Raw genomic sequence first — 12,914 nt, 5'->3', positions numbered from 1 at the left:
TGTGGGAAAATCCAAGGAAAACCCCCGAAAAATCCCCCAAATTTAGGGATCAACCCCTCCCTGAACCGGGCTGGAAATTCAAATCTAAAAAAATCGGGAAAAAGCCAAAAAAAAAAGGGGGGATTTGGGGGGACCTGGGGCAAAGCGGCTGCGGGAACACGGGAGGGGAAATAGGAAAAAGCAGAAATTGGGGGAAATTGGGTTTTTTGTGTGATTTGAGTGGGTTTTGGGGATGCCGCAGGAAAAATGGGATTTATTCTCCTTTTCCAGGTTTCCCTGGAATTTCGGAGGCCGAAGCGAGGCCGGGAGCGAATTCGGCTCGGAGGGGCCGGAGCCGCTTTTTTATCCCGAAAAATTCCAAATCGGCCCAGGAAAAATGGGGGGAAAAGGAGAATTTGGGGTTTTATTTGGGGTTTTATTTGGGGTTTTATCCCTCCCAATATTCGGGACAAAGGCCGGGAAAGCTCAGCGGGAAATTCCCGAAATTGGGAATTCGGGGGAGAACCCGGAGCTGGAATTTCCCCCAAAACCAGAATTAAACCCGCCTTTGTTCCCCTCCCTCATTCCCAAAAAAGTGAAAATGATGGAAAATCCTTCTTTTTTCCCATTTGGGGAGAATTCGCCGGCGCTGGAGCCGATTTTCCTTCCCGAAAAAAATCCAGTTTCGGCGATTTTCCTGGCATGGGAGGCGGGAAGAGGCAGAAATTCCCATTTTCCCCTCGGGAAAATCAGGGAATTTTGGGGTTTTTCCCTTTATTTCAGGGCAAAATTCAAGGAGGGGGAAAAAAGGGAAAAGGGATTCAGGGAATTTCCCGGGAATTGTTCCATGGACAGGGAAAATTCCCTTTTTCCCTTTGTTCTCCCGCCGCCGTTTTTAATCCTTTTTCCCCAAAAACGCCTTTTCCCAGGAAATTCCTTTTCCCGGGACGGGAATCCGGCGATTTTGGGGCAAATTCCCTTTTTTTGGCCGTTTTTCCTGGGATTTCTCCCGGCCAAATCCGCTTTTCCCAACGGGAATTTATGGAAAGTCTCAAATCCCACCCGCGGCCGCCTCCACCTGCGGAAATTGGGCTCAAACCTGAATTTTTGGGGTTTTTTAAAGGAAAAACTGGGATTAAACACCTGAAATAAATGGGGGGAAATGGGAAAATTCCTTAAATCCCGACGGGTGAAGCGCCGGAGAGAAAATATTGGGAGAAGCGGGAACAGAGCTGGGAACCATGAGGAAAAATGGGAATTTTCCCCCGTGGATCGGGAGATAAATCTGATTTTTCTCCTTTTTTTGTTTTTTTTTTTTTCCTGGCTGGGATAAGAAACGAGGAACGGAATTTTAAAAATGTGAATTTTCCCCGGGATCTGCCTTCAGAAAAAAGGGAAAAAGGAAGGAAGCCGGGATTCGGGAGAGGAAAATTCCGATTTTTCCTGCTCGCTTGCTGCAGAAGAAAATCCATTAAAAATAAAAAACCTTTTCCAGGAGGGATGAGCAGAAAAGGGAATTTCCCCGGAATTGCTCCGGGGCTGGGGGATTGATCCCAGAATTTGCCCAAAATTCGGGAATTTCAGCCGAGGTTCGGGAATTCCCTCCCAGCCTCCGCTCCCGCTCTCACTTTTGCTTCGGGATCTCCTTTTCCCAATTTAATTCTTTTTTTTTTTGGGATCCCTCCCAGCCCGCAGCTCCTTTCGGGGCTCCGAAAAGCCCAAAAATTCCTGGGACGCCGATTTTTTTTGGGAATTCTCGTTTTTCCACCCCGAAGGTTCCTTTGTTCGGCTCGCGAGGCTCCCCCGGGAATTGCGGCCCCAAATGCGATTTTCCTCCTCCTTTACCTCCAAAAAATGGGATTTTCCCTCTTTTTCCGCTTTTCCTGTCCTTCACTATTTTTCCTTCATTTTTCTCCCTTTTTCCTTCCTTTTTCTCCCATTTTCCTCCGCTTTTTCCCCTCCTTTTCTCCCTGTTCCCCTCCTTTTTTTTTCCCCTTTTCCCCTTCATTTTGTCCCTTTTTTCCCTCTTTTCACCCTTCCCCGAACCCCGAACCCCCGAAATTCCCAACCCCAATTTTCCATGGAATTCCCCAGGAATTCGGAGCGGAGCCGCCGCCCCCAAATCGCCCAAACTCGGCTTTAATCCCAATTTTTGGGGCCATTTTCGGCCGCCGCCCGGCCCGGCCCTTCCCGCTCCATCCCAGATTTTTCCCATCAATCTCGGCGATTTTAGGGTCCCGTCCCGGACGTGCTGCCCCATGTTCAGCACTTCATAAAAATTAAAAAATAAAATAAAATAAAATAAAAAACAACCCAACCCCGCGGGCGCGGGGAGGGCCGCGTTTGGATTTAATTTGGGAATTTTCCTGCGGGCACAAAGGAGGAGAATTCCGCCTTTTCCCGGCGCTTTTTTGGGATTTTCGGGAGCTTTTGTTTCATTTAGGGACGGCTTTTATCTCCTTTATCCGTTCCTGTTATTCCACTCCAAGCCTGGTTTTCCCATTTAATTCCTTTTAAAAATTCCTATTTCATTCCTTTTATTTTTCCCATTTAATTCCTTTTTTCCCCCCATTTAATTCATTTTCCCCCATTCCATTAATTTTCCCCCATTTCATTCAATTTTTATTTCCCATTTCATTCAATTTTTATTTCCCATTTCATTCCATTCTTTTCCCATTTTATTCACTTTTTCTCCCCATTTTCTCCCGTTTTTATCCCTTTTTCACCCGTTCCATCCCATTTTATTCCCATTTTCCCCCTTTTCCCCCATTTTTCCCCTTTTCCCCCATTCCCATCCCCTTTTTCCTGCCTTTCCCACCCTTTTTTCCCCAACCCGGGAATTTTCCCTTTCCCCTTGAACTTGGCATTCCCCGAATTCCCGATTTTCTCCCGGAATTTGGGGTTTTTTAGTTTTTTTTCCCTTTTCCAGCTTTTTTCTCCCCTTGGGATGAGCTGAGGTGGGAGCAGGAGAAGGGGGTGACCCCAAACCGGTGGAATCGGGGGGAATTTGGGGGAATTTGGGGGAATTTTGGGAATTTTTGAGTTTTTAGGGACATACGAAGCGTGGAGGGGGTCTGAAATAGGGGCACGCTGAGGAAAATAACTGTAAAAAAACCCACATTTTTTCCATTTCCCCCCTCCCGCTTCATCCCTGCAGTTGAACCCCCGGAAATATTGGGGCCGAATGGGGGAAAATTCGATTTTTTTTTTTGGCAAAACCCAATCTTTTTTTGGGGAAAACACAATTCCTCGGGAATCCGGCAGGAAAATGGTGGCGGGGGGCACTCGGGATGAACTTTTCCTGATTTTTTTTGAAATGGATTTTCGGGAAGGGGGTGAGCACCTGGAGACGGGGGAAAAAAAAAACCAAAAAAACCCCAAAAAACAAAAAAAAAGCTCCAAAAAATGTTGTTTTAATTTTTTAACAAGTAAAATATTAAAAACCTTTTGTAGCAATTAAAAATGCTTGTAAATAATTAAGACTGAAGGCGGGGGAGGGTTTTTATGTTTTTATCCCACCGGGAAAACCGGGAATGGGGGGGGGGGGTGGAAGGGGAGGGGGGGGCGGCGGCGGGGGGGGGTGAGTGGGCGTGTCCTCGCGCGCGCGGGAGCCAATCAGAGCGCGCGGTGCCGCGGGGGGCGTGTCCGGCGGTGGAGTAAAAGGGGCGTGGCCTGTGCGGATTTCTTAATGGAGCGGCGGCGGCGGGCGCGCGGCGCATGCGCGCTCGGCGCGGCGATGGCGGGGGGGTCCCGGGGCGCGGCGCGGAGCTGCCCCCGCCGCCAGCACCGGAGCGGGAGGAGCGGCGGGCCCGGCGGCGGCGGGGCCAGCAGCAGCAGCAGCGGCGGCGGCGAGGGGAGGAGGAGGCAGAGGAAGGGCGGCGGGAGGCGGCGGCAGCGCGGCATGACATGACGGCGCCGCTCGGGCTCCCCCCGCGCTGGCCCGACGCGCTCGGCTGCCGCTGCGAGGACGCCCCGCGGGAGAAGCCGCGCATGGAGAGCCTGGGCCAGTGCCGGGACAGCCTGGGCCAGTGCCGGGACAGCCTGGGCCACTGCCGGGACAGCCTGGGCCACTGCCGGGACAGCCTGGGCCACTGCCGGGAGATGCTGCCGCACGCCGGGCTGGCCGCCCCGGCCGCCGCCGCCGCGGACGGAGCCGCGTACGCGGAGCTGGCGAGCGCGGAGCCGCCGCGGCAGTGCCCCTCGGGCTCGCTGGGCTACGGCGGGTACCCCTTCGCGCCGGGCTACTACGGCTGCCGCCTGGCCGGAGTCAACCTGCAGCAGAAGCCCTGCGGCTACCACCCGCCCGACAAGTTCGCCGAGGCCGGCGGGCCGCTGGCGGGCGAGGAGCTGCCGGCGCGGGCCAAGGAGTTCTCCTTCTACCCGGGCTTCCCCGGCTCCTACCAGGCCGTGCCGGGCTACTTGGACGTGTCGGTGGTGCCGGTGCCGGAGCCGCGGCACGAGGCTTTGCTTCCCATGGAAGGCTACCAGCCCTGGGCGCTGGCCAACGGCTGGGACGGGCAGGTTTACTGCTCCAAGGAGCAGCCGCAGCCCGCGCACCTCTGGAAGTCGCCGTTCCCAGGTAGGGAGCGGCGCCGCGAACGGCAACGGGCGCGGTGCCCGCGGGGACGGAGCCCGGCCGGCCCGCGGGTCCCAAAATCCCGTGTGTCCCATCCATCCCATCCCATCCCGTGTGTCCCATCCGTCCCATCCCGTGTGTCCCATCCGTCCCATCCCGTGTGTCCCATCCACCCCGTGTGTCCCATCCATCCCATATATCCGGGTGTATTCCATATATCCCGATGTATTTATCCCGTCTGTCCCATATATACGGATTTATTCCATCTATCCAGATATATTCCTATATCTATATGGGACACATTTATCCCATATATTCCATATATTCCATCTATCCGGATGTATTCCATATATCCCGATGTATTTATCCCGTCTATTCCATATATCCGGATTTATTCCATCTATCCAGATATATTCCATATATCTATACGGGATATATTTATTCCATATATTCCATCTCTCCCATATATTCCATCTATCCGGATTTATCCCACCTATCCGGATGTATTCCATATACCCCGATATATTTATCCCATATATTCCATCTATCCCCTATATCCCGTGTATCCCATATATCCTGATTTATCCCATCGATCCCTTCTATCCAGACGTATTCCATATATCCCGATATATTTATCCTCTCTATCCCATATATTCCATCTCTCCCATATATTCCATCTCTCCCATATATTCCATCTCTCCCATCCATCCGTGTTTATCCCATCGATCCCATATATCTGGATCTATTCCACCTATCCCGATATATCTATCCCATCTGTCCTATATGTTCCGTGTATCCCATCTATCCCATATATTCCGTATATCCCATCTGTCCGGATATATTCCATATATTCAGCATTTTCCATATATCCGGGTGTATTTATCCCATCCATCTCACATATCCAGATCGACCCCATCTATCGGGATATATCCCATATATTCCATATATCCCGATATATTTATCCCATCCATCCCATATATATTCTGTGCGTCCCATATATCCACATATGCTTATCCCACACACTCGGGATATATCCCATGTATTCCATATATTTATGGGTATATTTATTCCATAGATCCGGATATATTCCATGTATAATTCCATCTATTCCATATAGCCAGCTATATCAATACTATATTAATTCCAGGTATCCAGGTATATTAATTCCATGTATTCCATGTATCCAGATAGATTTATTCCATATATCCCAGATAGCCAGGTATATTTATTCCATATATTCCCTATATCAGGATTTATTTATTCCACATACCCGGGTATAGTTCTTCCATATATTCCATATATCAGGGTATATTTATCCCATATATCCGGATACATTTATTCCATGTATCAGAGTATATTTATTCCATATATCCCAGATTTCCAGGTATATTTATTCTATATATCCGGGTATATTAATTCCATGTATCCCATATATCAGGGTTTATTTATTCCATATATCAGGGTATATTTATCCCATATATTTTATATATATCAAGGTTTATTTATTCCATATATCAGGGTGTATTTATCCCATATATTCCACTTATCAGGGGGTATTTATCCCGTATATCCGAGTGCATTTATCCCACATATCAAGGTGTATTTATCCCATATATCCCACATATCAGGGGGTATTTATTCCACATATCCAGGTGCATTTGTCCCACCTATCAGGGCATATTCATCCCACATATCAGGGTGTATTTATCCCATATATCAGAGCGCATTTATCCCCTATATCAGAGCGCATTTCCCCCCTATATTCCCTACATCAGGGGGATTTCTACCACACATCCGAGCGCGTTTATTCCGTGTATCCGGCCGTGTTTGCTCCCCGTGGCGCACATATCCGGGCGGATTCCGCGTTTCCCACCAATTCCGCCCGTTCCGTGTATTCCATGTGCCCGCGCGGGCTCGGCGCGGTAATTAGAGGGAAGCGGCTCAGGAATGCTCGGAGCGGGCAATGTGCACGGGCACGCTCGGCGGGGCGAGGCAAGCCGGCCCCAAACCCGGAGTTAATTCCATAATTCTGCCCTTCCCCGGGAGCCAATCCCGGCCCCGAACCCGGACTTAATTCCTTAATTCTGCCCTTCCCTGGGAGCCAATTCCGGCCCCCAAACCCGGAGTTAATTCCATAATTCTGCCCTTTCTCCTGAGTCAATCCCAGCCCCCGAACCCGGAGTTAATTCCATAATTCTGCCCTTCCCCGGGAGCCAATCCCGGCCCCGAACCCGGACTTAATTCCATAATTCTGCCCTTTCTCCTGAGTCAGTGACTGCCCCCGAACCCGGAGTTAATTCCATAATTCTGCCCTTCCCTGGGAGCCAATTCCGGCCCCCAAACTCGGAGTTAATTCCATAATTCTGCCCTTTCTCCTGAGTCAGTGACTGCCCCCGAACCCGGAGTTAATTCCATAATTCTGCCCTTCCCTGGGAGCCAATTCCGGCCCCCAAACTCGGAGTTAATTCCATAATTCTGCCCTTCCTTGGCAGCCAATCCCGGCCCCACAACCCGCGCTTATTCCCGAATTCCGTCCTTTCTCCCGATCCAAGCCCGGCCCAATCCGATCTCCCAAATTCCCAATTCATTCCCGAATTCTGTCCTTCCTTCTCCCTCCCCGCCCGCCGCTCCCCCGCGGGCGGAGAGCTCAAAAAAAAAGGGGAAAAAATGCAAATGCCGCTAAAAACGAAGCCCGGAGCGCTCGGTGGGCTGCGGCCGGCGGGGAATGGGCGCTCAATCAGCTCCCAATTAGCGCAATTAACGCCAGAGGTGTCAAGTGACAGTCGGGGCTGTTCGGGGGACAGCGGGGGAAGGAGGCGCAGGGCTGGAACAGCCAAAAAGGGAAAAGGCCCCAAAATTCCCCCTCTGCAGCAGCCCAGGAACCACCAAATCCCCGCTCCGAAAACCCCAAATCCCTCTGGGGACCCCTGGGGACAACGAGGGGGTGGCGAAATTCGGGGGTGGGGGCGCATCCCTTTATCTCCCCTTCATGGCCCCCAAAACCCCCAAAATCGGCTTTTTCGGGGCTTTGGAGGAAGGGGAATTCGGCCGCGCGGCGCCGGCAGCGCCTGGGGTTTGTGGTTTTGTTTTTTGGGGGACCCCGCTCCGCTTGGTGACCCCAAAAAGGAGCCGCTGCCCCCCCAGAACCTCCCCAATTAACGCCTGGGCCGTAATTAGGGCCGCGCTCCGAGCAGCGCTCGCCTCCATCTTCCTGCGGATGTCGGGGCTCGGCTCCCCCAAAACCCCGCGGGGGTCCCCAAAATTCCCCTCCCGGCAGCGCCAGAAGCGGGTGGGGGTGTCCCCAAATCCCCCCCGCTCCCGTTCCCCCATCCCGGAGCGTTTCCCCTTCCCCAGCGCCCCCAAAAAGCCGCTGGGGAGGGGAAAATTTGGGGTGTTTCGCCCGCTCCGAGGGGATTTTTGGGGTTCGGGGGCTCCTGTGTCCGCTCCGGGCGGGGTTTTGGGGCTGCTCATCCCAGATTTTCCGCTGCGGGAAAAGGAAAAGGGGATGGGAGGAGAAAAAGGAAGGAGGGAAAAGAGGAAAACTCCAAATATTGCCCAAAAAAAAGAAAAGTGGGGTTTGAGGCGGCTGTGCGGGCGGGCGCTGCTCCTTCATCCGCGGCCAAGGAAAACAGGGAATTATCCCTGGTGTGTTTTCATTCCCATTATCCGCAATTTTATCAGCCATTATCCCTCCTCTGGCCGCCTTTTCCTCCTTTTCCCACTTTTCCCACTTTTTTCTTCCCCTTCTTTTTCCCCTTCTCCCCCTTTTCTCAGCTTTCCCCCCACTTTTTCCCCATTTCCCCCATTTCCTCCTCTCCTTCTTCCCCTTTCCGCCCTCGTTTCCATTTGTTTTTTTTTCCCTTTTCCCAGCCCCTTTCCCCCTATTTTCTGCCCCTCTTTTACCCCTTTTTCCCCCCATTTTTCCTCTTCCTCCCCAAAATCCTCCCCCAACCCCACCGAGTGCAATTCCCCTTTTCTCTCATTTCATTTCCCCACATCCCGATTTTTCACCCATTTCCATTTCACCCCGCTTCTCTTAACCCAATTTATTCACATTATTCCCATTTTTACCCGTTTCCATTCACCTTGCTTCTCTTAACTCAATTTATCCCCATTATTCCCCTTTTTACCCATTTCCCCCAGTTCCAACCCCATCTTTACCCATTTTTATCCTTTCTAACCCCATTTTTACTAATTTTCCCCAATTCTACCCCCATTTTCCCCATATTTCCCCATTCCAACCCCATTTTTACCTATTTCCCCCATTCTAACCCCATTTCCCCCATATTTCCCCATTCCAACCCAATTTTACCAATTTCCCCATGTCTAACCCCATTTTTACCCATTTCCCCCATCCTAACCCCATTTCCCCCAAATTCCCCCATTCCAATCCCATTTTCACCCATTTCCCCCATTCTAACCCCGTTTTCCCCATTTTCACCTCACCGATCTCTACTCTTAACCCTTTATAGCCATAATTCCCATTTTTTTACCCATTTCTACTACACCTCTCTTTGCTCCTTAACCCCTTCATGCCCATAATTCCAATTTTGGCCCATTTTTAACCATTTCTAACCCCATCTTTTCCCCGATTTCCCCGTTTCTAACCCCATTTCCCTGTTCCAGATGTGGTGCTGCTGCAGGCCAAGCCCAGCTCGTTCTGTTCTGCCTCAAAAAGCAGGATCCTTACCCCAAAACCCTTTAACCCCTTCATTCCCATTTTTACCCACTTTTAACTATTTCTAACCCCATTTTTACCTATTTTTACCCATTTCTCCCCATTTCTCCTGCCGCAGACGTGGTGCCGCTACAGGCCGAGCCCGTTCTGCTGTTCCTTACCCCAAATCTATTTAACCCCACGATTAACCCCATAATTCCCAATTTTAACTGTTTATACCCATTTTTACCCATTTATACTCATTTTTACCCATTTATACTCATTTTTACCCGTTTTCCCACCATTTCTCCCCATTCCAGACATGATGCCACTGAAGGCCGAGCCCCCGTTCTGCTGGGGCCGCAAAAAGGGCGTTCCCACCCCAAAACCCTTTAACCCCATCATTAACCCCTTAATTCCCATTTTTACACATTTTTAACCCATTTTTTACCCAAATTTACCCAAATTTCCCCCATTTCTCCCTGCTGCAGTTGTGGTGCCACTGCAGGTCGAGCCCAGCCCGTTCTGCTGGGGCCGCAAAAAGCGCGTTCCCACCCCAAAACCCTTTAACCCCTTTAGCCCCATTATTAACCCTTTCATTCCCATTTTCACCCATTTTTACCCATTTATAACCCCATTTTTTACCATTTTTTGCCAATTTCTCCCCCATTTCTCCCATTCCAGACATGGTGCTGCTGTAGGCCGAGCCCAGCCCGTTGTGCCGCGGCCGCAAGAAGCATTTGCCCTACACCAAATCTATTTAACCCCTTCATTAACCGCTTCATTAACCCCATAATTCCCATTTTAACCATTTCTAACCCCATTTTTTACCATTTTTTACCATTTTTTACCATTTTTTACCATTTTTTACCATTTTTTACCATTTTTCCCCCATTTCTCCCCTCCCAGATGTGGTGCCGCTGCAGGCCGAGCCCAGCCCATTCTGCTGGGGCTGTGTTTCTTACCCCAAGACCATTTAACCCTTTCATTAACCCCTTCATTAACCCCATAATTCCCATTTTTAACCATTTCTAACCCCATTTTTACCCATTTTTTACCATTTTTCTCCCATCCCAGACGTGGTGCCGCTGCAGGCCGAGCCCAGCCCGTTCCAGCGCGGCCGCAAGAAGTGCGTGCCCTACACCAAATCTATTTAACCCTTTCATTAACCCCATAATTCCCATTTTAACCCAATTTTTACCCATTTTTTACCATTTTTCCCCCATTTCTCCCCACTCCAGACGTGGTGCCGCTGCAGGCTGAGCCCTGCCCGTTCTGCTGTGTCCCACAACAAGAGCGTTCCCTACACCAAATCTATTTAATCTATTTAATCCTTTCATTAACCCCATAATTCCCATCTTAACCCAATTTTAACCCATTTTTTACCATTTTCCCCCCATTTCTCCCGTTCCAGACGTGGTGCCGCTGCAGGCCGAGCCCAGCCCATTCTGCTGGGGCTGTGTTTCTTACCCCAAGACCATTTAACCCTTTCATTAACCCCTTCATTAACCCCATAATTCCCATTTTAACCCATTTTTTACCATTTTTCCCCCATTTCTCCCCGTTCCAGACGTGGTGCCGCTGCAGGCCGAGCCCAGCCCGTTCCGGCGCGGCCGCAAGAAGCGCGTGCCCTACACCAAATCTATTTAACCCTTTCATTAACCCCATAATTCCCATTTTAACCCCATTTTTGCCCATTTTTTACCATTTTTCCCCCATTTCTCCCGTCCCAGACGTGGTGCCGCTGCAGGCCGAGCCCAACCCATTGTGCTGTGGCCCCAGGAAGCATATTCCTTATCCCATATCTATTTAACCCCTTCATTAACCCTTTCATTAACCCCATAATTCCCATTTTAACCCAATTTTTACCCATTTTTTACAATTTTCCCCCCATTTCCCCCCACTCCAGACGTGGTGCCGCTGCAGGCCGAGCCCAGCCTGTTCCGCTGCGTCCCACAACAAGCACATGCCCTACACCAGATTTATTTAACCCTTTCATTAACCCCATAATTCCCATGTTTAACCATTTCTAACCCCATTTTTACCCATTTTTTACCATTTTTCTCCCATCCCAGACGTGGTGCCGCTGCAGGCCGAGCCCAGCCCGTTCCGGCGCGGCCGCAAGAAGCGCGTGCCCTACACCAAGCCGCAGCTGAAGGAGCTGGAGCGCGAGTTCGCCGCCAGCCGCTTCATCACCAAGGAGAAGCGGCGCCGCATCTCGGCGGCCACCAGCCTGTCCGAGCGCCAGGTCACCATCTGGTTCCAGAACCGCCGCGTCAAGGAGAAGAAGGGCGTCTCCAAGGCCAAGCCGGGACACCTGCACGCCACCTGAGCCGCCCCGAGCCCGCAAAACAAAAAAAAAACAAAAACAAAATATAAAAACAAAAAATTGTGGAAAATTCGGTGTTTAGCGTTGTGCTGGCGGGACTTTGGGGCGGCCAAAATCCACGAAAAAACCACCAAAAAAAGTGGAAAATTTGATGTTTATCCTCGTGCCACCGGGACTTTGGAGTGGCCAAAAAGCCAAAAACAAAAATTGCGGCAAATTTGATGTTTATCCTCATGCCGCCGGGACTTTGGAGTGGCCAAAAACAAAAACAAAAATTGTGGAAAATTCCATGTTTATCCTCGTGCCGCCGGGACTTTGGAGTGGCCAAAAAAGAAAAAAAATTAATTGTGGAAAATTTGGTGTTTATCTTTGTGCTGGCGGGACTGTGGGGCGGCCAAAATCCACGAAAAACCCACCAAAAGAAATGGAAAATTTGATGTTTGTCCTCGTGCCACCGGGACTTTGGAGTGGCCAAAAACCCAAAAACAAAAATTGTGGAAAATTCGGTGTTTATCGTTGTGCCGCCGGGACTTTGGAGTGGCCAAAAAAGCAGGAAAAAAACCCCAAAAAAACAGTGGAAAATTAAATGTTTATCCTGGTGCCAGCGGGACTTTGGAGTGGCCAAAAACAAAAACAAAAATTGTGGAAAATTCGATGTTTATCCTGCTGCCACCGGGACTTTGGAGTGGCCAAAAAAGCAAACAAAAAAATTGTGGAAAATTCGGTGTTTATAATTGTGCTGGCGGGACTGTGGGGCGGCCAAAATCCACGAAAAACCCACCAAAATAAGTGGAAAAATTCCATGTTTATCCTCGTGCCGCCAGGACTTTGGAGTGGCCAAAAACAAAAACAAAAATTGTGGAAAATTCGGTGTTTATCCTCGTGCCACCAGGACTTTGGAGTGGCCAAAAAACCAAAAACAAAAATTGTGGAAAATTCGGTGTTTATAATTGTGCTGGCGGGACTTTGGGGCAGCCAAAATCCACGAAAAACCCACCAAAAGAAATGGAAAATTCGGTGTTTATCCTCGTGCCGCCAGGACTTTGGAGTGGCCAAAAAAGAAAAAAATTAATTGTGGAAAATTCGGTGTTTATCGTTGTGCTGGTGGGACTTTGGGGCAGCCAAAATCCACGAAAAAACAAAAAAAATTAGTGGAAAATTCGATGTTTATCCTCGTGCCACCGGGACTTTGGAGTGGCCAAAAAAGCAGGAAAAAAACCCCAAAAAAACAGTGGAAAATTAAATGTTTATCCTGGTGCCAGCGGGACTTTGGAGTGGCAAAAAAACAAAACAAAACAAAACAAAAAAAACCCCAAAAAATCGTGGAAAATTCGGTGTTCAGCCTCGTGACAGCAGGACTTTTGGTTGGCCAA

General features: G+C 49.9%; 1 protein-coding gene across 1 annotated transcript; it reads left to right on the top strand.

The window, feature by feature from the left end:
- Positions 1-3,732: 3,732 nt before the first annotated feature.
- Positions 3,733-11,949, top strand: HOXC13 (homeobox C13). Its single transcript, XM_072919654.1, has 2 exons — positions 3,733-4,558; positions 11,288-11,949. The coding sequence occupies exons 1-2, from the start codon at positions 3,886-3,888 to the stop codon at positions 11,542-11,544; spliced, it is 930 nt and encodes a 309-aa protein (XP_072775755.1). The 5' UTR covers positions 3,733-3,885; the 3' UTR covers positions 11,545-11,949.
- Positions 11,950-12,914: the final 965 nt, after the last annotated feature.

This window comes from Taeniopygia guttata, chromosome 29, assembly GCF_048771995.1.
Source record: "Taeniopygia guttata chromosome 29, bTaeGut7.mat, whole genome shotgun sequence".
NCBI classification, from domain to species: domain Eukaryota; kingdom Metazoa; phylum Chordata; class Aves; order Passeriformes; family Estrildidae; genus Taeniopygia; species Taeniopygia guttata.
Note: the sequence above shows the minus strand (reverse complement) of the source record. Positions and strands in the feature narration are given on the sequence as shown.

What these genes read in the sequence shown, in the direction of transcription:
- HOXC13 (XM_072919654.1), top strand. Translation starts at nt 3,886, where the DNA reads ATGACGGCGCCGCTCGGGCTCCCCCCGCGCTGGCCCGACGCGCTCGGC. An exon ending in CTGGAAGTCGCCGTTCCCAG is followed by an intron (nt 4,559 to 11,287) that starts GTAGGGAGCGGC and finishes CTCCCATCCCAG; the next exon opens with ACGTGGTGCCGCTGCAGGCC.